A 26273-nucleotide genomic window follows, 5' to 3' on the forward strand; every position below is an offset into this window, starting at 1 on the left:
GGGCAATTGATTTGATAGTGTTACGTTGAAAATGTGGTCGCCGGAATATGTGTTTGGTAGTGTATGCCTTGTATTTAAGAAAAAACCGACAAATAATCGAAAAAACCAACAAATAACCGAAAAACCCAACAAATAACCGAAAAACCCGGAAAACCGACATAAACCGACTTAATTGGTTTAGTTTGGTTCTAATATTTGAAAAACCGACTTACTTAGTTTGGTTTCTTTTTAGGGAAAAACCGATCCAAACCGAACAATGAACACCCCTAGGTAGGATAGTAGTTAATATCGAGGGTTTAATTATTTGGGTAGATATATCCGGGTCGGATATATTTGAAGTTGTTTCTTCATTAATAACCTGTGGGCCTGTGTGTACTTTTTTGGATAAAATTTTGGTGAAACATTTGTTTCAGTAGGGATATTTACTAGGATATTTATTTCAGGTGGTATAGTAATAATAGTGGGGTTATTAGAAAATTGTTTACTGGAAAGGTTGTTTTTGGATTGTAGAGGGCCAGTGGTGATTGGATTGTTTGGGGTGGGGTGGGCGTGGGGGTGGGGGTGAGGGGGTAATAGGTGTTCTGGTAGGGATTACTTATCAAGATGTTGCATATGCAATCAACATTATCAGTCAATTATGTTCACAACTATCGTCAAAACTGGGCAATGTTGGATAACATCTAGTGTTACGTACTTGAAAGGAACTCATGAACTTGCCATATTGTTTTGCAATCATGGCATACATGTATCGAGCGTTTTGCAGGTGCCTATTGGGTAATGTTGGTATTAGTGCATTTTAATATTAAAAATATAATATTAAAGTATATTATTTCTTGTGAGATAGTGATTATAAATTGACAAGAAAGTGATCATTATTTTGGTGTAACTCTTGAAACCACTAATGTCATGATCTAGCACTAATTACTCAATAAAGATTAAATTTTGTAACCACCAAACCCATGTTCTACTATTTTATTATCCCACTATCTTATTATTATTTATTTCAAGGAAGAGATTCTACACCTATAAATTATGGTGTTTCTTCCTTGTGTTGTAGATAAAAAAATATGGTAGTGTGTATGAAAAAAGTGAACTTGGTTTAGTGAAAAGAGAGGAGAAAGGAGAAAATCTAAGTCTCCGACTTATTCTCTATAAGAGAATATTATTTTGTTGAAGGAAGATGTTCATTTTGGTGGAGCTTTGGACTCAACAACTTGTCCAGAGTTCGTTCGAGTCATACGGCATTGTCGGGCTATTGTATTTTGGAAGGGACAAGTCAAGAATATTACTACTGGACCGGCGAAGATGCTACCGCAGTTGGCTTGAATTTCCTTAAAAAAAACGAGATATCCGCGCTTGAAGAATATTTATTTATTTTTCTTCATCTTATTTTTCAACTGTAATTACTTGTAATTTCACTAACAATTGGGTTGGATCCAAATTTGATAGAAGATCCACTACATGTTATTGCATCTCTATTTGGCGGGACGAGTATGGTCATGGCATAGTGATAACATGGTAAGGCAATGAATTAAACTTCTATTCTCAAATTCGTTATTTTTCTTTTCCATTTTTTCCTACTTTCAATCTGTTTTTATTGCTTCTGTCATCTTTGAATAGTTTCCTCTCAAACATGACACTCCTTCCTATGTAGTTTTCCCCCTTGATATGTACGTCTATTATGTCACTAGCATAAACCAAACAAGCAGCTTAATGTAGAGCAATCACAGGACCTCAGGATCAGTTCAGTTCCAGCAAGAGAACTTAACCTCGACTAATTGTAACAATGACTGTGGTTGCATAAAGGTGTGGAGAATAGATCGTCACCAAAATCAGCACAATAAGAATACATATTTCTATTCCACATTTTAAAGGCTCGATATGATGTCAGAATAAGTAAAGAGGAAACAAGAAATACATAACGTAAAGAATGTGAGGTGTGTTGAAACACAAACTTAAACGAATGAATGACTGGCATTGTAAATGAGAGAAACACTCGTCTCAAATTCTAATAGACTTTTTACCAATTTTTGAAGAAGACAACGTTCTTATTTAAAGAATATAATACTAGTGGAGGAGAAAAGCAGTGTCATTCTAGAGATGGAAACAGCTAAGTAAACCAAGAATGTTTTGCAGCGGCCTGTTGCTGAGTTCAACCCTTATAATTTGAAAACATCCTTTCTAGTGCAAAATGCCGGAGCAGGAAAAAACTTGCTGTCAATTAGTGAATGAATAAAATACATATTTCTCTAGCTACTGAAGCATTCTAGTTTTAAGTGATTTATCCTCTGTTCAAAGTAGTACATGTATATTCTTCTATTTCTTGCTGAATTACCTGTTCAATATACACATATGCGGTCACTTCTTCCATTGAGGCAACCTCTGCACCACTACCTGTACATATCATCGAAATACTACTGTATGAGAGAGCGCTACAAGTGCAGACAGTCACAGTTGTTCATTTTTAGTTGTTTACCCACATGTTTAGGACCTTGAGGTGATAATAACGTCTGACTTGAATTTTCTTGCAGCGAAGAGGTATTAAGTTTTATTCTATAAAAGAATTCATAATTATCTGGAATACGTAAAAATTTACGTTGAATGATTTTGAAAACATTGAAATTCGAGGAATGCGGCTAAACAAGTTCATAATATAATTGTGATACCTTTCCAGAGTTTTCCTTATTTCCAACTATAGTTTGGCAAGCCAATCTCCATGACTCGGGTTTCTGCACAGTTATGAAAACTGAATGAGCCAGTCTTTGTGAAGATTAAGAAAGATAAGTACCATCATAACCATCTTCATAAGATAAAAAAAAAGTCTACTCGACCTGAAACGAGTTGGTCCCAAAAAAAAGAAAAAAATGGAACTCTCTGAAACAGCCTTAAAGACTTGATCGTTCAAAATCGAGTGATTCAACATTTGGGAAGAAAAGTTTAATGTGCTTAATAATGTGAAAAGAATGTGATAGAAGAGAAGCTGAAAGCATATAAGAGAGGCATGTAGAGCCCAATACCTTCTTTAGGTATCGGAGTTCTGTATTTGTTCTCTCATTCAGTAGATCCTTTCCATCTATGATCTGCATCACAGGGAGATTTGGGAAGTGATATAGACAATATCTTCAAAATTAAGAAGCTTTCCAGCAATAGCTCATAAAAGAAGCAAAAGGTATTGTCACAATTAGGTAACGTAAAGCTCACTACCAATGGTTCAGCAGCAAACTATCAATCTGCTAATTCAGATATGCAAATGAAAAGACCAACTTTTGTCCAAAATGTAATTAAAATGTGTAGCACTATAAACTAATGCACCATTCATCTATAATGTAAGAGCAAAAATGAGCGGTACGTTTCAACTACAATATAACCAGCAAACAATCTTGTTTGGATATTTAGACGCCTTAATTAATTTCCATATACATATGAATGTCATACACAGAAAAATTCCTAGACTGCTAATTAAGACCCATTACTAACAAAAATGTGGAGAACCATAGACTTATACCTCCACAATACAAGTACCACAGCTTCCACCGCCTCCACAATTCATCACCTTTCCCTGCCAAAAAGTAGATATCATGTTCAAGATCAAAATGAGGTGCAACAATAAAACGTCTAGACAGAGTACTGAAAAAGCTGCAGTCTTTGATTCACTTGAAATTTCACTGCATTTAATTTTCTATATGCTCAAATTTCATCCCACAAATGATTTCCAGCAGTGCAGATATCGTTGCTGCAACATTATTGTGTAGCGCCTACTTATGCAATATGATCTTCAATGATATTGCCAAAGCATCATCACATTCTTATAAACAGTTTTAACGATGACGATTGGTAATCGATTGTTGTTTGAATCCTGTCTAAACAAGAACAAAGCTTGTAACAAATTAAATAGATTTTCAATCCTCTTTACTGCCCACATGTAAACTCTCACTAAATACTTTACACGACATTTCTTTTCTTTTTTTCCCTCGAACTGATAGTCCTGATTGGTCATTTTGATGTTAATTACGAAAATACAAAAAAATAATAAGTGGTAATTAAGCCAATTAAGTATATTACTCACATAAGCAGCATACAACTCGATATTATTCTCCGACATAATGTTCCTCAGGAGCTTTTCACCACTCACTGCTTTTGCTTTATCCATTGGAAAATTCCCATTTTCATCTGGTTTTGGCTGCATATTAGTTACTCCATAATTAAAACACCAGCAGATATCAATTACAAAACAAAGAACTAATTAAAAACAATTAGAAAAATATTGAGAACCCTCTCGCACTTACCCCGACGAACTCAAGCTCAATTTCAGGTTTTGTGGTAGTTGATGAGGAGGAGGCAGCTTCCGGTGAGCTGCTGCTGGTAGCGCAACAAATAGAAATGGGTATTCTTTTAGTAGGAAGATAAACGACGGGTTTAATATGGCGGTTTTGGGTGAACTCCGGTGGCCGGACTGTTATAGAAGCGGACAGGTTCGTTGCAGCCATGCTCTATACCAATTGGGACATGCAGTAAGCAAAATCTGCTCCCATACTTTACTTGTTCCCTTTTTACTGGGGCCACTCTTCTTTCTCTAGAATCTCTTATTAGCCTTGTGGTTGCAAATTTTTTGACATTTTGTTTCATTATAATTTATTTGCGACTGAGATAGGGGCGGATCTACCTGCTTCGATAAATTTTTTAGAATGTATAAAAGATAGCTGTGAGAAAAGGAATATATTGATAGAATGGCACTCGGGTGCCACTGGTTAGGTGTCCAGTCCTAAGTCCTTGGTGACCTGACCTCGCGGATGCGAGTTCGAGTCTTGATGGAGCATGCTTCTTTGGTTTTTCCTTTTACTCTACTTATTAAGATTTTTGTATTCTTAGTTTATCTCTGGGGCCCCCACCTGTTCTTTTTTCTTTTTCCTTCGTTCTCTTCCTTTTATTATATGCTAATCTCTCTTCTTCGTTTTTTAAACTTCCTTATACAGTCCTCTGTATCTATTATTATGCTTTACTTCATGAGCTTCCTTTTTTGTTAGGTAACTTAAATTGATTTTATTTAGCATATAAATTCTATCTTTTTAATGATACAAAATTTGTTTCTATATTGGGGTATAATTTGAACACTATCTTCTTTGGGTTTTAAAAAATTTAAACTAGCTTGATCAATATTTGTTTTGAGTTTATTATCATAGATTAAACGTTAAAGGTTTTGCTTTGAAAATAATTATTTAATAACACGACAATTAAGATGGAAATATTAACCCACGAATAATAAAGGTAAATTAATTTAGTCAAACTAAAAATATATAGTAATTAAGCTACTTTTTGAGAATTTTTTTTAGTTGGAGACGCTCTTTCATAAAAAAAAATTCGTTTGCAAAAATTTTAGAATATATTTAAATTTGTTTTGTGAGTGAAAAATCTAATTCGAATTAACCAAAGACTAGCTGAATCGACCAATCTTTCCTATATGCATAAAATAGTGGCACCCGCAATCTTCGAATTTTAGATCCGCCTCTGTGTATTAATAATATTGAGATTAGTAATGCTGAAATTAATTATAGTGGGATTACTTCTTATCAATAATTTGGTTCGATATGCATTGTATAATTTAAAAAAGAAATATTTGTTTACAAAAATACCCTCTATATTCTTTAGCTTTGTATTTGGAAAAGATTCCGAAAGGACAGTTCTATCTTTATACATGCTTATTCATGTGTTAAAAAATATGGTACTGCTAATGCTATAGTTTACTATGTATAAAAATAGTATTTAATAAGGTGTATAACTAAATCATACAGTTAAAAAATACTACTATCAAATAAGGTATTAATACTCTATTTTTGTATTTCCGCTAGCCGAGATAGTTAAGTAAATTTACTTCTACCCAAAAGCGAGGGAGGTCACCTTTCAAAATGTGCTCCTTGAAATATTCAACAAAAAATGACTTATCTTTCAAAAAAGACAGAATACATAACTGCACCCTTAAATTTGACCTTTTTTGTCACTTGGACACCTAAATATAGAGTTGTTCCTATCATGCCCTTCAACTAAATCACATATGTACCATTTAGACACTTTGTAGTAACATGATTGAGTGTGTGGAGAAGGACGCATGAACATGAGAAAAAGGATGTTGATTATTATTATATTCTAATATATTATTCCAATTAAAGCTAACTTTTACACTACATCCTATTTCTCTTCTTCTTCCCGTGCACCCATCATTTTTCCTCTTAATTTTTTTTTTAAAAGAAAGTTTAGTGTACATGGATTTGACTATTCTCATTTGGCATGCTTCTTCTCTTTACACGACACTTGTAAGCTACTGGAATAAAACTTTACAAACTAAAACACACAAGTGGTTGATATATAGAAGTTGCATTTTGACATTAACAACAATAACATCCAACTCTGAGTCACTATCGCTACTGTCTAGTTTATCTTCAAGACCTTCTAGATCAGACAAATCAGCTACACCAACCTGCACCTCTTCTGTAACATCAGCTTGCCCCCATGTGAGTCCACAACTACAGCCTCATTAACAACATTTAACACATGTAAGTCCAATAGGTCACTATGTTCAAGAATCGACATGAAAAGCACCAACTTAGACGAGGAATAGAGAGAATAGCGTGATATTTCAGTGAAATCGAAACAAAAAGAAGTGAGATGAAGCTGAAGGGAAGAAATTGTCAATGAGCTTTTTGGGCACTAAGTCGCTAGAGCCGACGGTCAAATTTTTCATTTTCTGAAAATAAGTTTCAATTGGTTTTGGGGGTTAATTCTATAAGGTGGAATATTTTAAGGTGTTAGAGGTAACTATAATACACATGTTTAATTTTTATAAAAGTTTTTCCCAAATGGTCTATAAAGTGACTAATTGGCATATATGTAGTTTAGTTGAAGGGCCTGATAGGAACAACTCTATGTTTAAGTGTCCAAGTGACAAAAACGGCCAAATTTAAGGGTCCAGTTATGTATTCTGCCTTCAAAAAATATTTTTCTATCGTACCAAATTCTTTTTTCTAGGAAAGTAAATAATAGTAATTTCTATAAATAAGAAAATATAGAAAATTTAATTGAAAAAGAGAAGGTGCTATTTGGTTAAAATTGGAACGAAAATAGAGCATTTGAAGTTGAAGTTGAGAAAAAGTACAAGTACTTTGGAGTTGTAAGTTGTAACTAGCCGACCGGAAATATTTTTTCTCATGTAAAATTACTTCAAGTCTTTTCAGTTTAAGCTTGGGATTACTTTTGCAATCACTCCAGAAGGAAGCTAAGGAATATGATTCTCAGAAATTACGAATTTCGTTCGTAATATTTGTATCAAATCTGACCATTTATATCTCTTCAAAATATCAAGTGCGAGCGAAAAGTACCCGTTTTTCTGATTAGCAACTTGGTTAACAGTTCAACTGAGAATTACACACTACCATCACAGAGAGGTCGTCAGATGCAACTCCACATCCAAGGGAGAATATATATGAGTTGAAAACCTTTTAATATGCAGCAATTTCAAAGGGAAATCATGCCATTGGTTCAGAAAATATTTCAAACCTGAGTCGATGGGAGTAGGCAAATGTTACAACATAGAAGTCTACCATAGAAGATAAAACATTTGGTAGACGCTTGGCTGCAGAGAACAAAACTTCTATTTACAGTCTCATTTCTGATTCTTGAAGCTCTTGGAACCCAGTAATTGTCAGGACTCAAAACATAACTATCAGGTCTTCACTTCAAACCGTAGCTCTTACCCTATTTCTGCCAGAATTTACAAAACGGTATTCAAACCATCTAAGGTTTCTCCATTTCTTCAGAACTACGTTTGTTGACAAAGGAATCACGACCACTCTCTGATTCAGAAAATTTGGAGCCAATTTGCCGGTTATTTGGGCCTTGCTCAGCCTGCTCCTCTGACTTTAGACGCGTTTTGAATGGCCTCTCAAAATCTTTTGCAGCACCAGGATCTATGACTAGTTTACCAAGTTTTTGCTCCTGTAACAATGACATCAAAGGGCTTTCATGCATTTACTAATTACGGGAAGAAAATGAAACTTTAAATTATTCAAACTGCAAGTGACATCCAGCATGATTCATGCATACACATTCAAATAATGAATACATGCCGTCAAGAATTGATGGATAAGATAGAAGGATATATTAAATCCCAGACAGGATATACTGTCTGGTATTTAATTTGGGGATAGGAAGAGACTGAGATTTTGGGATGATGCATGGTCGGGACATGGACCTCTAAAGGACCCGTTTCCTAACAAGAAGGCGAAACTGTTGCACAATGCAGGAATATAGGAGTTGGAATCTGAACTTCAGAACAGTGTCAGGATTGGGAACTAGACAATTTTGACTGCACTGATAGGAATGCTGGAAAAAGTGGAAAGGGAAGGCGAGAAGCAAGATACATAAAATCGTTTGGAGAGGAAACAGCACAGGGAATAATTAGTGAAGAAGGCCAAGATATAGACAGCAGGACACCTTGTGGCTATCAGTTTGGAAAGATAAGATACCAGCACCAAGTTTCTTGTTTTGGATGTATAGCCTTGCATGATGCACACTTGACACAACATGACTAAACAAAGGTTTCACATATACGATGCTATATGTGCTGTGAGGATATGGAAAACACAGCACACTTGTTCCTACATTGTACAACAGCAAGAGAACTGGAACCTGTTCTTAAGCCTAAAGGGGGTCAAATGGGCTATGCCAGGTAAGCGAAGCAGTATTAAGCTGAACCAAGTGAAAAAAAAAAGGAATTCCAGAAAGGAGGCTGTACTTTCTGCTGTAAATAGAGCATCTTGTTCTGCTGTAAACAAGGGGTGAAAGACATTGCTCTCATCCCAAACATTTTGGTTCTTCCTATAGCTTATTTCTTCAGTCCCAAAAAGAGGGAAGTGAAAAAGGGGAAAAGCAGCAAATAATATTCTTCAACTGTCAGATTTCCAATGTAAAAGAAATGCAGTATCATAAGGTGGACTACAACTGTGCTTTACTAGCTTTTTGCAAGTATTAACAGTAGAATCATACTCCTCAGGAATCTTTGCTAGTTTTGTGTTACCTATACCATTTTTGTAACACTGCAGCAACATTCTTTCTTTAATTGCTAAAAGTAAATTGCCAAAGAATTACTTTGCCATACTAATTAGAACTGACAGACAATTCATTTAGGGTTCCAAGAGCAGTATCTTTTTTCGATTTGTTTTACTGCTCCTGGTTTAAAATTTTATTTTGCTCACTATTTAAGGCTGCACACAAGTATATCGACCTATGGAAAAATTCACATTTCATGTGTGTGTAGTGTACACACAGAAAATCCAATGCTTCAAATAACCCTCAAAGCACTACGAGGTTGAGTCACCATACCAAAATATATATAAACGATGAAGCACAACGCGGTGTTTCATTGTGCTACTTCAACTATGTATACCCAGAATGTTTAGAGAAACTCTAAATGTGCAGGCAAGTCTGCAACTTACATCTCTTTCCATCTACAAAAGCTTGGCAGTTCTGTCTATGTATATCTACAATAAAGGGCAGCTCCATGCACTAAGCTCTTGCTATGCGTGGGGTCCGGGAATATGCAAGAGACAGTTTACGCGGCTTGAACCTGTGACCTAGTCACACGGAGGCAACTTTTACCGTTGTGCCAAGGCTCCCCGTCCCTGGACCCTATACCTACAATATTTTTGGGCAATTCTAAATGTGCATGCAAGTCTTCAACTTACATCTTTTTAATCTACAGCAGATTGAGGTTGGCAGTCCTGTCCTGTCTATTCCTTTCCCTTCCTACTACAAGCTTAGAACATAGCATCAACATGTCCATTATTTCATTGGCCAGAAAGCAGTTTATTACTTCAAAGGAAAAAGAAAAAGAAGTCACTTCATTATTTAACTTCCAGTAAGAGTTTTAAAGCAAGAAACATGTAGAATCTTGCAGTTTATCTACAAATCAAACTACATTTCCATGAAGGTACAAACCATTAGGGTTGGGTATCGATACTGCAACTGGACAAGTGATAATAGAATAACATAATGGCAGATGCTGATTATGAAAATGCATCCAACATGCTTGTGAAACCAAGTCTAAGTGATATTTTCTTTTCTTTACCACATCTGTAAGCTAATATTAGGGGCTATGATTGCTTACACTTTGAAGTGCTTCAAGCTTTCTCTGCAGAGCTTCATGTTCTGCCTGAATACGGAATGGAACACCATGCTTCTGGTAAACATTAGTTTGTGCCAGATCCTCATCAATTTCACTTGCAGTAGTTGCAAAAGGATGATTTGCAGGAATCCACCTGATAGAATCAGGATCCACATCAGGAGGCACTGAATCACCTTCTTTAAGAAACAATGTTGGTCTCTTCCACTGATATGCACGTGACCTCCGTTTCTGATGGACAGCTTGTTGCTCCTTGGTAAGAGTTACTGGTGCCAAACGGTAAACTTTCCCACACATCTCTACACTTGAATTGTTTTTGCTGATTTTCACTAATGGATTATTGAATGGATCGTCATATTTGAGAGGATTTGATCTGAATTTTAAGACAAATCAATGATGAAAAACACGCATTACAACACTTAAAAAATATGCAAGCACATCATCGCAGCAGCATATGATCATAGGACTAAAATCTACATCCTAAAAAGAGATGAAGCTAACAGCAGAAGAAAAACATCATAGACAAACAACACTCCAAAAGGTTAATGATCCATACATGCCTCTTCTATCAGATCTTAACTGACCACGCCTGACAAGATCAGCTACAGAACCAGGGCGTTTGGGTCGTGACCTTCTTGCAACATAACTCCTCACCATAATAACCAGCAAGATGACCACGGTAGATAATCCAATTGCTAAACTAACACCAGAATGTTTCTTCACCTGCTATTAAAACATGTGTTAAAGGAAAAATGCCAAAATGAAGACTAAATTAAATTGAATACAAGGCCTAAGCTGCTTTAAATAGTGAATTTACCAACAAAAAAATTGCACGGGAACTAAACATCAAATCATAATTATAGAAAGGGGTGAGCCCACATGGAAGGAGAAAGTGCTCCATCACAGTAAGAGATGAACGATAAAAGAGTTGATAACTCGACAAAGAACAGGAAACAAAGCATCATTATCACATGCCATAAGATCGCAAGGAACAAAGTGGATGTGGTGTCCATCCAAACAAATGGTCTAAGTCATAACAGAAAAACTCAATTGTGAAGCAATGTCGATATGAAAAGTTCAGCACTTTGAAGGATATGAATATTGGGGCACTCCACAAGTTCCAGGTCTATCCTAAGATAATTTTCCCTGATTAATTTCCAAAAAGAAATATCATCAGAAATTCATATATTACACGTAAAAAAGACATCTTAAGCGGAATTACCAGGAGAGTAGGGGGAGGGAGAGATTTGACGCTCTCTTGTAATTTGGTAACAATGTCTTGTAGTAGAATAGGCAAACTTCGTTTCTCGGACTTGACAACCATAACTTGGTCTGAAAGATTCTTAGCATTCTTGCCGTCACCATTGGTAAACGAATCCCCCGAGGCAACTACGTCAATATTTTTGAAAGTCCTCTTCCTTGTACACCTTCGGAACGCATAATTGAACAAATCATCGGTTCTGAAGTCAACTGCCTTAGGTGGAATCCGAAGCTTTTGGAATAAAAGGAATGTAAATTAATTCATATTAGAAAATGATAAAGATATTTATTAACTAGAAAGAGAATAAATGTGAGGTGGAGTGGGTACCGGAACTGAGACTGTATGAAGTTGTAGGGTCCAAATTGAAGCTGCCATTTTTTCACCTAACTTTTTTCTCGAGTTACGCTTAGCTCGTTCTGTCTGCAGAACAAAAATTAGGGCTCATCTCTACGAATTCTACCCCCAAAAAGAAGATTAAACAAGGCATCAGTAAATAGGACAAAGATTATACCGAGCAAAGATGCCAAACGCCTTCTCTGGCCGTCCAATGGAGTTGGAGAGCTAGAGGCAGAGATCTCGCCGATATGTGGGCTCTTAACAGGATCTAAAATAGGGAGAAATTAAAAAATAGTGATATTTAGAAGGCTCGATCAAAAGTTGTAACAGTTTCAAAAGTAATCAAAGTTTAATTATTTTTTATGTAAAAATAAATTTGAACAAAAATATTGTTCAAAATATAAAAAAATACTCCAGTATAATATACTGGAATGCTCCAATCTCCAGTATATTATACTGAAACTTTTCGCGTGTTGGAGTTGTCACACCTCCTTTTTGCGCGCCCCGCCCCGAAGGGTAAGATGCGCGAGGGGAGTTTTTCCAATTTAAGTGACAATATTCGAAATGGGATTATTTATTTCAGAGTCGCCACTTGGGAAAGGTTTGGCTTTTGGTGTCCCAAGTCACCGGTTTATCTTGAATCCCAAATCGAGGAAATTTTCGACTTTTCCAAATGAAGTCTGCGAACCAGAAATTCTAAGTAAGGAATTCTGTTGACCCGAGGGAAGGTGTTAGGCACCCTCGAATCCCGTGGTTCTAGCACGGTCGCTTAAATTGTTATAATGGCTAATTACCTGATTTAAATACATGTTGTGACTTACGTGCTTTTATTAAGTTTAAACCGCTTTTATTATCATTTATTTTATAGAATTGCAACGTCGTGAAAATGTATCTCGAACCACGTCGCAATCAATGCACCCGTAATTGTTAAACACATTTCGACTCCGTTGAGATTTGGATTCGGGTCACATCAATGCGCACCCAAGTTTAAGAATGTAATTTAATTGAGCCGCGCCTAAAGAGTTTAACACATTGTTATTTTTGGGGATGGCCATGAAGTTCGCTAAACGGCCTGTCCCGAGTTCTAAATATTTTTATATATACACTTAGAGGGCCCCACAGCTTGTGCATTTTTGTTTGTTGAGGCTCGTCTCAATTTTTTAGAAGGGATACCCTAAAGTGACTACATTTTTATTATGTTCAGTCTAAAATAGAAGAAGAAAGATACATGTTAATTCAAGTATATGCTTTGGCCTAATTCTTATCAATTTCTGATTAATTATTTATAAAGTAAAAAAACGTCATACTTTATGAGAAATGCTCTAATTTGACAAAGAAATTACACACGAGCTGACAAAATGCTATACTTACATCCAAAACATTTCTTGAATTAAATTTAAACTAGACTCATTTAGGCTAGATTAAGGGAATTAACCACTAGACATTATTACTAATGGGGATTCGAACGTGCTCCTATATACTGCCTAGCGGGTCCTGATAAAAGAACTAAAATAAAACAGAACATCATTGTGTAAGGTGGAAGTATTCTATCCTATGCATATCATTATAGCTAAACAGGAATCCGGTCAGTCGCTATGTCAATTATCCGTACATTCTACGTACTGTACCATTACACACCTCGTACCAACAAACAACTATAAACTAAGATGCAAGAGGCTAAAACTCAGTTAAGTATTAACTAACTAATCTTTTGCTATTGAATTACACACTAATCAATTTATACAAAAGAAATCAATATACCATGAGCATTACAAACAGACATTTAAACTTCTTCAAACTCCTTTCATTTCATGCTTTCGAACTGTTACAGTTAACACCAACATGGGACTCGAAATGTGTACCTGAATACTGAAATGCAAAGAAGAAGTGGAAGCAGAAGGGTCAGCAGCAGCAGAAAGCAGAATAGCAGCAGCAGCAACAAGCGAAGCAAGTAGAATCAAGAACCCAACTAGACCAAGTTCCAGAGTAAACCAACAGACAACCAGCAGACTCAATTGGATTTAGAAGAAATCAGTATTGAACAAACAAGTCAAGACCAGTGAAATCAAGACAGCAGAGAAGAATGCAATTTCTAGTTTTGTATGTCTGTGTTATCAAACAAAGTTCTTTTCCAGTTTTCTGTTTTTCAGAACTTCAACTCTCAATCTCCAAACTAAGTTTTCTGTGTGTATTCTCTTTGTCTCTGTCTGTGTGTGTGTATCTATGTCTATCTTAAGGTCTGTGTGCCTGTCTATGTATATATGTGTATATCTTCCGGTCCCCCCTGAAACTGATGGAAGTCCCCTCTTTTATAAGCCTCAAATCAACCCTTTAACAGCCTGTTTAGACTATCAGAACACCCTCCCATGTGCTGCCTTCTTTTCAGTTTCCACTTATCAATTAAATAAAAACAAACCCCATGATATTCCCTGGCAGACTCACTTTTGAGTAATGTTTATTATTTCTGAAACTAAAGTAGAGTATGGGCAGCAGAATGTAGTCTGACAGCATATGCTGTCAAAACTATTTTAATTCAAAAAGAGCCTTTATGCACATGTTGTGCACAAGTGCATATGCCATCAATTCAGATTACAATTACAGACTATACCTTAGATTTCTGAAATCAAATTAACAATTATAAGTAACTAAACTCAGTTCCTAATTGATTCAAGCAATGCTTAACAGAAGCAGGTCAATTGGTTATTGTTCGGACAATCGAAACTAATTGACGACATATGTCGACTCGACTATACTAATCATAACATGTACAATCGTAGTCAAAAATCAGACATTTAACAGTATCGAACACATGATTTGAATTGTACTGACTAAACAAAGTTGTACTCGAGGAATCAGTTGATCAGTCAAAGTTTGAAGTTCAATTGTTCGCACAGCACATACACATATACACATTATCAGTAACAAGTAGAAGAAAGACTCAATCAAACACAGAGGTTCAGGCAAGGTGGACAGGACACAGTTGGTAAAATTCAAAAACACGAATTAAAACAAAACATGAACAGACCTTTAATCAGAACATGGAATAAAGAAAAGAAAACAAAACAAAACTCACCTTAAATCCCGAAAAATCAAAGAGCCTCAGGTTGGATTCGAACAGGCCTTTCTTAAGGCTGAACGGACTTTAATCGAAGTGTTTCTCAGATGAGAAACACTTCGATTAAGGTCCATTAGACCTTAATCTCTTTGGCTTAAACAGATACGGAACAGGCACGAGGAAACCTAGGGTTCAAAAAATCAGATCTGGGATTCGTGTTTCCCTGGTTAGATTCGGACCAAACCAAGCATGGTTTGGTCACGAGGGGGGTCTGGGGACTGTCTGGTGTGAAGTTGAGGTCGATTGGTGTAAATCGGGTTCCGACTCGAATCTTCAAATGAAGATTCGAGAAGGTGGGAAGGGATTCGAACTAAACGGCCAACAAATCAATGTTCAGGGCGGTAAGGGGGTTCTATGGTGTTCAGGCGGAGGTCACCGACGTTCATGCCGCCGGGTTTCTGGTGAAGGGAGATGGGGGCGGCTCTAGGGTTCCGGGGTTCTTGTGAAGATGATGAAAGGCAGGGGTATTTGGATAGGGGGGTGGGGTATAAGGGGAAGCTTATATATGGAGTGGGTGAATGGATCTCAGCCGTTGGATGAGGCACGATGAAGGGCCAGGATCCTTCAGCTCGCGGGAAACGGTGTCGTTTCAGGTGCTGGGGTCAAAGTTGGTTCGGGTAACGGGTCGGGCAAATGGGGTTATGGGTGAGAGATCCGGACCGTTGGATCAGCTTGGTTTGAATGGTTGGGATGGATTGGCATTGAAACGACGTAGTTTTGGTGTCAAACTACGTCGTTTTGGTGGCCTGGGGTTGGGCTGTTCGGACTGGTGGCCTGGGCTGTTCATTTGGGCATTCGATTTTGAAAAATGGGAATTGGCCCAAATTCATTTGAAACAAGTTTTAAACTCTTTTTCTTTATTTCTAATTTTTTTTAAACACACAACCTAATTAAATAAAACTAAACACCATTAATTAACACTTAACGTATTTATTACACGCATAAAAATGTTAAAAGTAGGTAAAATTAAACAAGACAACAAATCAGGACAAAAAATGCGTATTTTGTGATTTTCCATTTAACAACCGGATTACGGTTCAAATTACGCATGACACATACATTTTTTGTATTTTGTTTTAATAAAAATGGGCAAAAATCATAAATAATTAACAAAGTGCCATGTAAAATCCAAAAATTGTACAACATGGCCATTTGTTATTATTTTATTTCTTTTGGAGCGATTGTCTCGTAAAACAAAAATCACGTGCTCACAGCTGCCCCTCTTTGTTCGGAAACACGAAGAGTTTTCGTGCAAAGATAAAGTGAGCGAATATGAGCGATTTTTGCCTATGGACTACTCCGTGTGAAGCATGTTTTTTGAAAGATTTGACCGAATCTTTGCTCCAAAGATTTCCTACATATCCCGGGCTAAACAGGAATCAGGTCAATGTAGTTCGGGAAGTTTTGGTAGCTGGGACTACCATGGGATTGCAATGCTTGCTGTTACTGCTGTTGCTGTTGTCACCATTGCTTTACTGACCGCCTTATTACAACCAAAGGAAAATTGAAACTGAACTAAATACTTATATGCATGTCAACTGCTAGTTACAAGATCCCTATCTATGATTCTTTTGCGACTTGATCTTGGGTCTTAGCTGATTTTGCTTGTAGACTTCGATCCGAACCTTGATGCTTGCGAGTTGTAGGTGCTTGCTTATTCTCTGGGATGCTGAGCGAGGCGTGACTGGCAGAGTTCTGGATCTTAATCAAATGTTGGAGTCGATCCGCCTTCCATTTACTTCGATATCTCGGGACATCTTCTTTTTGTCTTTTTCTTCTTTGATTCTGAGTTGAGACTCATTTCGTGGGTCGTTTCGATCCGCGTGGCTCGAGGTTAGACCTGGGGGAGAAAACAAACAGCCGAACGAAATTTTCTGCCCCAGTTTCACTAGGAAAATTTCGTGAATTATTCGCCAGAAAGTTCATAAAATTGATGAAGGAAGATAAAAATGCTCAGTTCAGGGTTGGAGCCCTAATACCGACTAGCTGGGGAGAAGTTCAGTTTTAGAGTTGAAACTCTAATACCGACCAACTGGGGAGAAGTTCAGCTTAGGGTTTTAAAACCCTAATGCTGATTAAGAGGAAAAGTTCAGTTCAGGGTTTAAAACCCTAATGCTGACTGAAGGAAAAAGGTTCAGTTTAGGGTTTAAAACCCTAAGACTGACTGAAAGGAAAAAGTTCAGTTTAGGGTTTAAAACCCTAATGCTGACTAAAAGGAAAAATTCAGTTTAGGGTTTAAAAACCCTAATGCTGATTGCAAGGAAAAGCTCAGTATAGGATTTAAAACCCTAATGCTGGCTGAAAGGAAAAAGTTCAGTTTAGGGTTTAAAACCCTAATGCTGACTAAAAGGAAAATTTAGTTTAGGGTTTAAAACCCTAATGCTGATTGCATGGAAAGCTCAGTATAGGGTTTAAAACCCTAATGCTGGCTGAAAGGAAAAGTTCAGTTTAGGGTTTAAAACCCTAATGCTGACTAAAAGGAAAATTCAGTTTAGGGTTTAAAACCCTAATGCTGACTGCATGGAAAAGCTCAGTATATGGTTTAAAACCCTAATGCTGGCTGAAAGGAAAAGTTCAGTTTAGGGTTTAAAACCCTAATGCAGACTAAAAGGAAAATTCAGTTTAGGGTTTAAGACCCTAATGCTGATTGCATGGAAAAGCTCAGTATAGGGTTTAAAACCCTAATGGTGGCTGAAAGGAAAAGTTCAGTTTAGGGTTTAAAACCCTAGTGCTGACTAAAAGGAAAATTCAGTTTAGGGTTTAAAACCCTAATGCTGAATTGCATGGAAAAGCTCAGTATAGGGTTTAAAACCCTAATGCTGGCTGAAAGGAAAAGTTCAGTTTAGGGTTTAAAACCCTAATGCTGACTAAAAGGAAAATTCAGTTTAGGGTTTAAAACCCTAATGCTGATTACATGGAAAAGCTCAGTATAGGGTTTAAAACCCTAATGCTGGCTGAAAGGAAAAAGTTCAGTTTAGGGTTTAAAACCCTAATGCTGACTAAAAGGAAAATTCAGTTTAGGGTTTAAAACCCTAATGCTGTTTGCATGGAAAAGCTCAGTTTAGGGTTTAAAACCCTAATGCTGACTGAATGGAAAAAGTTCAGTTTAGGGTTTAAAACCCTAATGCTGTCTAAAGGAAAAATTCAGTTTAGGGTTTAAAACCCTAATGCTGATTGCATGGAAAAGCTCAGTTTAGGGTTTAAAACCCTAATGTTGGCCGAATGGAAAAAAGTTCAGTTTAGGGTTTAAAACCCTAATGCTAACTAAAGGAAAAATTCAGTTTAGGGTTTAAAACCCTAATGCTGATTGCATGGAAAAGCTCAGTTTAGGGTTTAAAACCCTAATGCTCGCCGAATGGATAAAAGTTCAGTTTAGGGTTTAAAACCCTAATGCTGACTAAAGGAAAAATTCAGTTTAGGGTTTAAAACCCTAATGCTGATTGCATGAAAAAGCTCAGTTTAGGGTTTAAAACCCTAATGCTAGCTGAATGGAAAAAAGTTCAGTTTAGGGTTTAAAACCCTAATGCTGACTAAAGGAAAAATTCAGTTTAGGGTTTAAAACCCTAATGCTGATTGCATGAAAAAGCTCAGTTTAGGGTTTAAAACCCTAATGCTGGCTGAATGGAAAAAAGTTCAGTTTAGGGTTTAAAACCCTAATGCTGACTAAAGGAAAAATTCAGTTTAGGGTTAAAACCCTAATGCTGACTGCATGGAAAAGCTCAGTTTAGGGTTTAAAACCCTAATGCTGGCTGAATGGAAAAAGTTCAGTTTAGGGTTTAAAACCCTAATGCTGATTAAAGGAAAAATTCAGTTTAGGGTTTAAAACCCTAATGCTGATTGCATGGAAAAGCTCAGTTTAGGGTTTAAAACCCTAATGCTGGCTGAAAGGAAAGAGTTCAGTTTAGGGTTTAAAACCCTAATGCTAATTGCATGGAAAAGCTCAGTTTAGGGTTTAAAACCCTAATGCTGGCTGAAAGGAAAGAGTTCAGTTTAGGGTTTAAAACCCTAATGCTGACTAAAGGAAAAATTCAGTTTAGGGTTTAAAACCCTAATGTTGACTGCATGGAAAAGCTCAGTTTAGGGTTTAAAACCCTAATGCTGGCTGAATGGAAAAAGTTCAGTTTAGGGTTTAAAACCCTAATGCTGACTAAAGGAAAAATTCAGTTTAGGGTTTAAAACCCTAATGCTGACTGCATGGAAAAACTCAGTTTAGGGTTTAAAACCCTAATGCTGGCTGAATGGAAAAAGTTCAGTTTACTAAACGACCTCTTTTTTTTGAATTTTCTTGTTTTAGTAGAAGATAAAAGGGAGTTTCGTGGAAACTTACCTTTCGAGTGAATTCATCATTGCCAAAGTATTTCTTGTACCCGTGTACCTTCTTCTTTGGGCGATACCTGCTTCTTGCACGGTTGTCTTGGATTATACCCGTTTCAACTTTTCAGACAAAGAACAATTGTTAGTTCGGAAATGACAGTCGGTTCGGTGACCTTGATCGTTCCCAGTTGCTTTGTTGCATCTTTATTTCTGTTGTGAAGTCCCGCCATTGATTTGATTCGAATGGCGAAACCCTTTAGACTGCTCAGGCTTGTATTTCCAGATTCTGCGATGATTTGCCTCGTAAGGCCTCTTTTTTTTTGTGTCCCGTTTTGCTTGGAGATTCTCGACGGGGATTTTATTGGAGGTAATCTGTGGGGATTTGTACAAAAGGAAGCTCTGTGGGGGAATATTTACAAAGTGGATTCTTTGTGTAGATTTTTGTACAACGGGTCATGCTGGGGATTTGTTTCAAAGCGGTCTTTCTAGGATTTGTTGGGGTAAGCTTGTTGGGGAATTTTTACAAAGGGACTCGCTGGGGATGTGCTGGGGAGATTCCATTTTTTTTCCATATTGGGGAGACTCTGTGGGGGATTGTACAAGGGGGAACTCTGTGGGGGATTTGTCCGAAACGGTCTTGCTGGGGAAACTTCTCTCTTTTCTCTTTACTTCGAACGCCGCCAAACATCATGATTCTTCAGGTTTAGACAAACGTACCAACGAAACGAGGTGTTTTCCTTCATGAAATGGAATTCCGTGCAAACAAACCTGCCACTTGTCCTTTCCGGTATATCTAGAACTTGGGGTTAAACATGAAAGAGATTCGAAGAGAAAACAAAGAAAAGAAAAGACAAATTTCAGAAAAAGAGTATCCCCTCGGGACGAGAAAGACTTATCTGAGGAAGACAAAGTTGGCTTTAAATGGACATGACATGCTTTTTGGACTGGACGCCTGACCTTCCATGAATTTGCGTTTCCTTGAACCAAAATGGATCTGTGATTCCAAACCGGTGGAACTTTGCCGAGACCTTCTTAGGTGGAGACATTCCTTCGGCCAACAGTGCCCTTTGCGGGTTTTCGCCGGCTGACCTCTCTCATTTTTCTTCCTGTCATCGCTTGATAGCACTCTTTGTGAGTTTTTACTAAACAAGCTCTCTCATTTCGGTCTCTCTACTCCCGTCTCCTCGCGGTGCCCGAAGGTTTTCACCGACGAGACTCTCTCATTTTATCTCTCTCAATTCAAAGTGTGCCGGTCTCCATTTGTGACGCTTATTGGCTTCCCACTATCTTTGGTAATTGATTTGAAGGCTTGTGCTTGGTAAAGAGAGGTAGATGATACTAACTTCTAAACTGCTCGACGTACCCCGGTTTCAATTTCAAGGTGAATGGGATTTTATTGTTGGTGTGACTGAACCTCAGGGAGAGGCTGCCTACGTATCCTTTCGGAATCAAGTCAAACGTAGTTCAGGCCTCATTCAATGTTTTGTTTTGTGTTTTTTTTTGGCGGCTCAAAGGCTTGTAGTGTTTGGGGAGTAGTGGGGAATAAAACCTTCGTCATTTCAAATGTGTCAAGACTACTGGAGTATAATTCAGACGTAGTATCTCTTGACTGCATCCGCATTTACTGTTGTTTCGGGGGTCATTTCCTTCGATATCGCCTAGATACAATGATCCTCTCGGCAATATCTTCCTTATGATGTATGGGCCTTTCCAATTTGGAGCAAACTTCCCTTTTGCTTCCTCATGATGCGGCAAAATACGCCTCAGTACCAGCTGACCTACTTCGAAATTCCTGGGTCGGACTTTCTTGTTATAAGCACGGGCCATCCTTTGTTGGTACAACTGTCCGTGACAAACCGCGGCCATTCGCTTTTCATCAATCAAAGTCAATTGCTCTAATGAGTCTTGACCCACTCGCTGTCTTCGATTTCTGCTTCGACAATGGTTCGAAGCGAAGGAATTTCTACCTCTGCCGGTATTACAGCCTCTGTCCCATAAACCAAAAGATAAGGAGTTGCTCCTACTGACGTGCGTATCGTAGTGCAATACCCCAACAATGCAAATGGTAACTGTTCATGCCACTGTCGGGAACTTTGGATCGTTTTCCTCAAAATCTTCTTGATGTTTTTGTTTGCCGGTTCCACAGCACCATTGGCCTTTGGCCGATAAGGAGTAGAATTCCTATGCATTATCTTGAATTGCTCGCATACATCTCCCATCAAGTGACTGTTCAAGTTTGCTGCATTATCTGTAATGATAGTCGCAGGAATAACGAAACGACAAATAAGATTTGAGTGTACAAAATCCACTACAGCTTTTTTAGTGACCGACTTGAGAGTGACAGCCTCTACCCATTTTGTGAAGTAATCGATGGCAACCAGTATAAACCTGTGTCCATTCGAAGCCTTTGGTTCGATTGGTCCAATGACATCCATGCCCCAGGCGACAAATGGCCAAGGTGCAGACATGGGATGCAGCTCGGTGGGAGGTGCATGAATCAAATCACCGTGCACCTGACACTGATGACACTTCCGAACGAAACTAAAGCAGTCCTTTTCCATGGTTATCCAGTAATAACCTGCTCAAAGGATTTTCTTTGCTAAGACATACCCGTTCATGTGAGGTCCGCACACACCTGCGTGTACTTCGTGCATGATCTTTCTCGCCTATTCGGCGTCGACACATCTTAGTAGGTTGAGGTCCGGGGTTCTCTTGTACAACAATTCACCGCTCAAAAAGAAACCACTTGCATGCCGCCTAATGGTTCTCTTTTGATCTCCAGTAGCATGCTCGGGGTACTCTTGTGTCTTCAAGAACCTCTTGATGTCATGGTACCAAGGCTGCGTATTTGATCCTGCCTCGATTACGTTGCAGTAACCGTGTCTTTCCTTGATTTGGATTTCCAAAGGATCGACGTGGGCGTTGCCCGGGTAGGGCAGCATTGAAGCCAGAGTAGCAAGTGCGTCCGCCAGTTCATTGTGACACCTCGGGATATACCTGAACTCTATTGATGTAAAGCGCTTGCCGAGGTCCTCCACATGCTGCCGGTAAGGGATGATCTTGACATCCCGAGTTTCCCATTCACCTTGGACTTGTCGGATAATCAGGTCAGAATCTCCCATAATCAACAAGTCTTCGACATCGTGATCGATTGCCATATGCATGCCCATGATGCAAGCTTCATACTCAGCTGTGTTGTTTGTGCAAAAGAAACGCAGTCTAGCTGTGGCGGGATAATGCTGACCGGAAGGCGAGATCAAAATTGCCCCAATCCCTACACCTTTGGCATTCACGGCTCCATCAAAGAACATCTTCCAAACATGGGCATCCTCCGAGACCACTTCTACGGTGTTTACTTCTTCATATGGAAAGTAGGTACTCAATGGCTGGTATTCCTCATCGACCAGATTTTCGGCCAAATGATCTGCTAGCGCCTGGGCTTTCATTGCCGTGCGAGTGACATAGACTATGTCGAATTCAGTAAGCAAGATTTGCCACTTGGCCAGTCTCCCAGTAGGCATCGGTTTCTGAAATATATACTTCAAAGGATCCAGCCTGCTTATGAGGAAAGTAGTGTGGGCTTGGAGATAATGTCTCAGCTTTTGAGCAACCCACGTCAGAGCGCAACATGTCCTTTCCAGCAGAGTGTATTTGGCCTCGTAGCCGGTGAATTTCTTGCTCAAGTAGTAGATTGCTTGCTCCTTCTTTCCGGTTATGTCGTGTTGCCCGAGGACGCAACCGAAAGAGTTCTCCAAGACTGTCAGATACAAGAAAAGTGGCCTCCCTGGTTCTGGAGGGACCAAGACTGGGGGATTCGAAAGGTATTCTTTGACTTTATCAAAGGCTTCTTGACACTCAGGTGTCCATTTGATCGCCGCATCTTTCCTTAACAGCTTGAATATGGGCTCACACGTGCTTGTCAGCTGGGCAATAAACCGACTGATGTAGTTCAATCTGCCTAACAGACTCATCACGTCTTTCTTTGTTCTCGGGGAAGGCAGATCTCTGATGGATTTTATCTTAGTTGGATCTAGTTCGATACCTCTCATGCTTACGATGAATCCCAAAAGTTTGCCCGACGGAACTCCGAAAGCACATTTGGCTGGGTTCAGCTTCAAATCATACTTCCTTAATCTCTCGAAGAATTTCCTCAAGTCTTGGATGTGATTATCCTGCGTCCTGGACTTGACTATCACGTCATCCACGTACACCTCTATTTCCTGATGCATCATGTCATGAAAAATGGCAGTCATGTCCCTCATGTAAGTAGCCCCAGCATTCTTCAGACCAAATGGCATGACCCGATAATAGTAGCTGCCCCAAGGCGTGGTGAAGGCAGTTTTCTCGGCGTCCTTTTCATCCATCAATACCTGATGATACCCAGCGTAACAATCTACGAAAGACTGTATTTCGTGTTTGGCGCAATTATCAACGAGGATGTGGATGTTGGGCAGCGGGAAATTATCTTTAGGACTTGCTCTGTTCAGATCTCGGTAATCTACACATACCCGAGTTTTCCCGTCCTTTTTTGGTACTGGAACCACATTCGCCAACCATGTTGTATATTGGACTACCCGAATCACTCCCGTTTTCAGTTGTTTGGTGATCTCCTCTTTAATCTTGTCACTGACCTCAGTTTTGAACTTTCGTTGCTTTTGTTGAACTGGAGGACAATCAGGATGAATCGGCAATTTATGAACCACTAGATCAACACCTAGACCCGGCATGTCATCATATGACCAAGCAAACACGTCTTTAAATTCAAAAAGAAGTTGAATTATCGCCTCTCGCGTTTTCTTGTCCGTGTGAATGCTTATTTTGGTCTCCCGGATTTCTTCAGGAGTTCCTAAATTAACCGGTTCGGTGTCATTCAGATTTGGCTTAGGTTTATTCTCGAAATGTTCCAACTCTCGGTTTATTTCCCTAAAAGCCTCTTCTTCGTCATATTCTGGTTCTGAGTTCATTAATTCACAGTTAAATAGCTCGTTGTGATCTGGGCGTGAAGTCCGCAAGCATGTCATATTTAAAGCCGCATTATTATAACTGAAAGGAAAGATAAAAGGAAAAATAACAAAAATCAGAACAAAAGAAAAAATGGGAAAACAACGATGATTTTTTTTATTTTTCTTTGGGAAGTTGGAAGACAACAATGTTTACAACTTAGGAATTCAAAACAACAATTGAAAGGAAGAAAACGTTCAAGTTATGTCCTGGAGATAACTTGCGACATAGGAAAGGTGGCAGGACAGGTCTACCCGAACTTCCGTCTAGTCGGGAATGGCGTGGCCTCCCAGTTTCGAAGTTTGGCGTTCGTTCCCATGTACAACATCTCAGCAGTGCTTGTGCCTTCACCTGGTTGAACCATGTGAGTCTCGTAAAGCATTTCTCTCATTGCCCCACATATCTCCTCGATTTCCTCAGCTGTGAAGACCTCATCGTCCTCTTCTTCGGTGTATCTTGGCCTGATGAAGGTTTCATACAAATCCGGCAATGGTTGAGGTAACTTCCAACCCTCATTTCTCCTTTTCTTTGTCCACTCTTCATCTCCTGGAGTGGGTTTGAAACCTAGTCCAAAAGGTTTCTTGGTAGTTGGTAAGGTGATAGGTTCGGTTATTCCCTGCAGGGTTCGTCCAAGCCCTTTCCCTGGCTTAAATCCGTGCCGAATCATCTCTTTGGCCACCATGACCGAGGCGTTAGACAAGAAAGGCTGGGGGCAAGGTATTCCCTCTTCATGCTGCTCTGCCAGTACAATCTCGAAAGCTTGATAGACCGTATATTCGCTCCCTTCTCTTGGTTCAAGATATGGGATGGATGGGTCCCGATAAATAGCATGCTCATCTTCTCCATGGACCACGATCTCTCGGTCTTCGTACTCAAACTTCACCATCTGGTGAAGAGTGGAAGGCACAACTCCTACCACGTGGATCCAAGGTCTGCCGAGGAGGAAATTGTAGGATGTATCCATGTCGAGCACCTGGAAGGTTACTTCAAATTCGACTGGCCCTATGACCAACAACAGGTCTATTTCCCCCATGGTATCTCTCTTGATGCCGTCGAAAGCCCTCACGCAGACATTGTTGGGTCGGATTCTTCCGGTCCCAATTTCCATTCTTTGTAGCGTGGAGAGCGGGCAAATGTCAACACCTGAGCCCCCATCCAACATTACCCGCTTGACATAGTAGTCCTCGCATTTCATTGTTATATGCAAGGCTTTGTTGTGTGCCGCTCCTTCCGGGGGTAAATCGTTCTTGCTGAAAGAGATTTGGTTGACGGCGAAGAATCTTTCTGTCATCCGCTCCAGTTGTTCAACTGAGGTTTCAACTGGCACGTATGCTTCATTCAGGGTCTTCAGTAAGATCTTTTGATGCTCGGTCGACCTCATCAACAATGACAGCATGGACACTTGCTCGGGGCACTTGCACATTTGATCTATCACTTCGTAATCCGACATTTTCATTTGTTGGAAGAACACTTTTGCTTCTTCAACGCTCACAGGCTTCTTTGGTGGGAAGTGCCTTTGTGTGGCGTTATTCAGCTCTTGGGTATTTGAATACCTTCCAATGAAAGTATTTTCTGGAAGTTCTCCCATGACCTCTTTACCTTTGTACATTACCAAAGTCTTCTGATAATTCCACGACACTGTGGACGGGTTGGTCATTGGCTTTTGTGGCATGCGTACGATAACCACTGGCTCATTCAGCCGAGGTGGTTGAATCGTCCCCCGGACCACATAGGCCCCTTTTTGCACGTACATAGGTTTTGCCTTTTTGATCCCGAAGTTTTGCGTCTTCTCAGCTCGACCTCGTGGTATGTAAAGAATCCCATCCTTTACCGGTATCACTTTCTTCTCCACCTTCTTTTCAGGCTCTCTCTTTATAGCTTTGGCCTCCTCCCCCTTTTCTGGTTTCTGGTCTGTCTCAGGCCTCTTCCCCGTGTCGACAATGGCAATTATAGCTTTCAGAGCAAGGTCGAATTCTTTGTCTTCGCAAATCATTCCGATCAACGGCCCATTATTGTGAGCAGGCAATGGATTGTTAGTTACATTCGGGATCTCCTCGTCCCTTAGCACTATTTTC

The 26273-nt window shown here is 39.0% G+C and overlaps 2 protein-coding genes across 2 annotated transcripts; both read right to left on the bottom strand.

Annotated features, from left to right (window-relative positions):
- Window positions 1–2115: 2115 nt before the first annotated feature.
- On the bottom strand, window positions 2116–4618 carry LOC104211266 (photosynthetic NDH subunit of subcomplex B 3, chloroplastic). Its single transcript, XM_009760298.2, has 6 exons — window positions 4287–4618; window positions 4067–4180; window positions 3506–3559; window positions 3018–3080; window positions 2667–2729; window positions 2116–2394 (listed from the first exon to the last, which is right to left on the bottom strand). The coding sequence occupies exons 1-6, from the start codon at window positions 4485–4487 to the stop codon at window positions 2359–2361; spliced, it is 531 nt and encodes a 176-aa protein (XP_009758600.1). The 5' UTR covers window positions 4488–4618; the 3' UTR covers window positions 2116–2358.
- Window positions 4619–7475: 2857 nt separating this feature from the next.
- LOC104211285 (protein MULTIPLE CHLOROPLAST DIVISION SITE 1) lies at window positions 7476–12025 on the bottom strand. Its single transcript, XM_009760327.2, has 6 exons — window positions 11944–12025; window positions 11760–11852; window positions 11394–11663; window positions 10728–10894; window positions 10157–10544; window positions 7476–7986 (listed from the first exon to the last, which is right to left on the bottom strand). The coding sequence occupies exons 2-6, from the start codon at window positions 11805–11807 to the stop codon at window positions 7786–7788; spliced, it is 1074 nt and encodes a 357-aa protein (XP_009758629.2). The 5' UTR covers window positions 11808–11852; window positions 11944–12025; the 3' UTR covers window positions 7476–7785.
- Window positions 12026–26273: the final 14248 nt, after the last annotated feature.

This window comes from Nicotiana sylvestris, chromosome 8 (genome assembly GCF_000393655.2).
Source record: "Nicotiana sylvestris chromosome 8, ASM39365v2, whole genome shotgun sequence".
Lineage (NCBI taxonomy): Eukaryota > Viridiplantae > Streptophyta > Magnoliopsida > Solanales > Solanaceae > Nicotiana > Nicotiana sylvestris.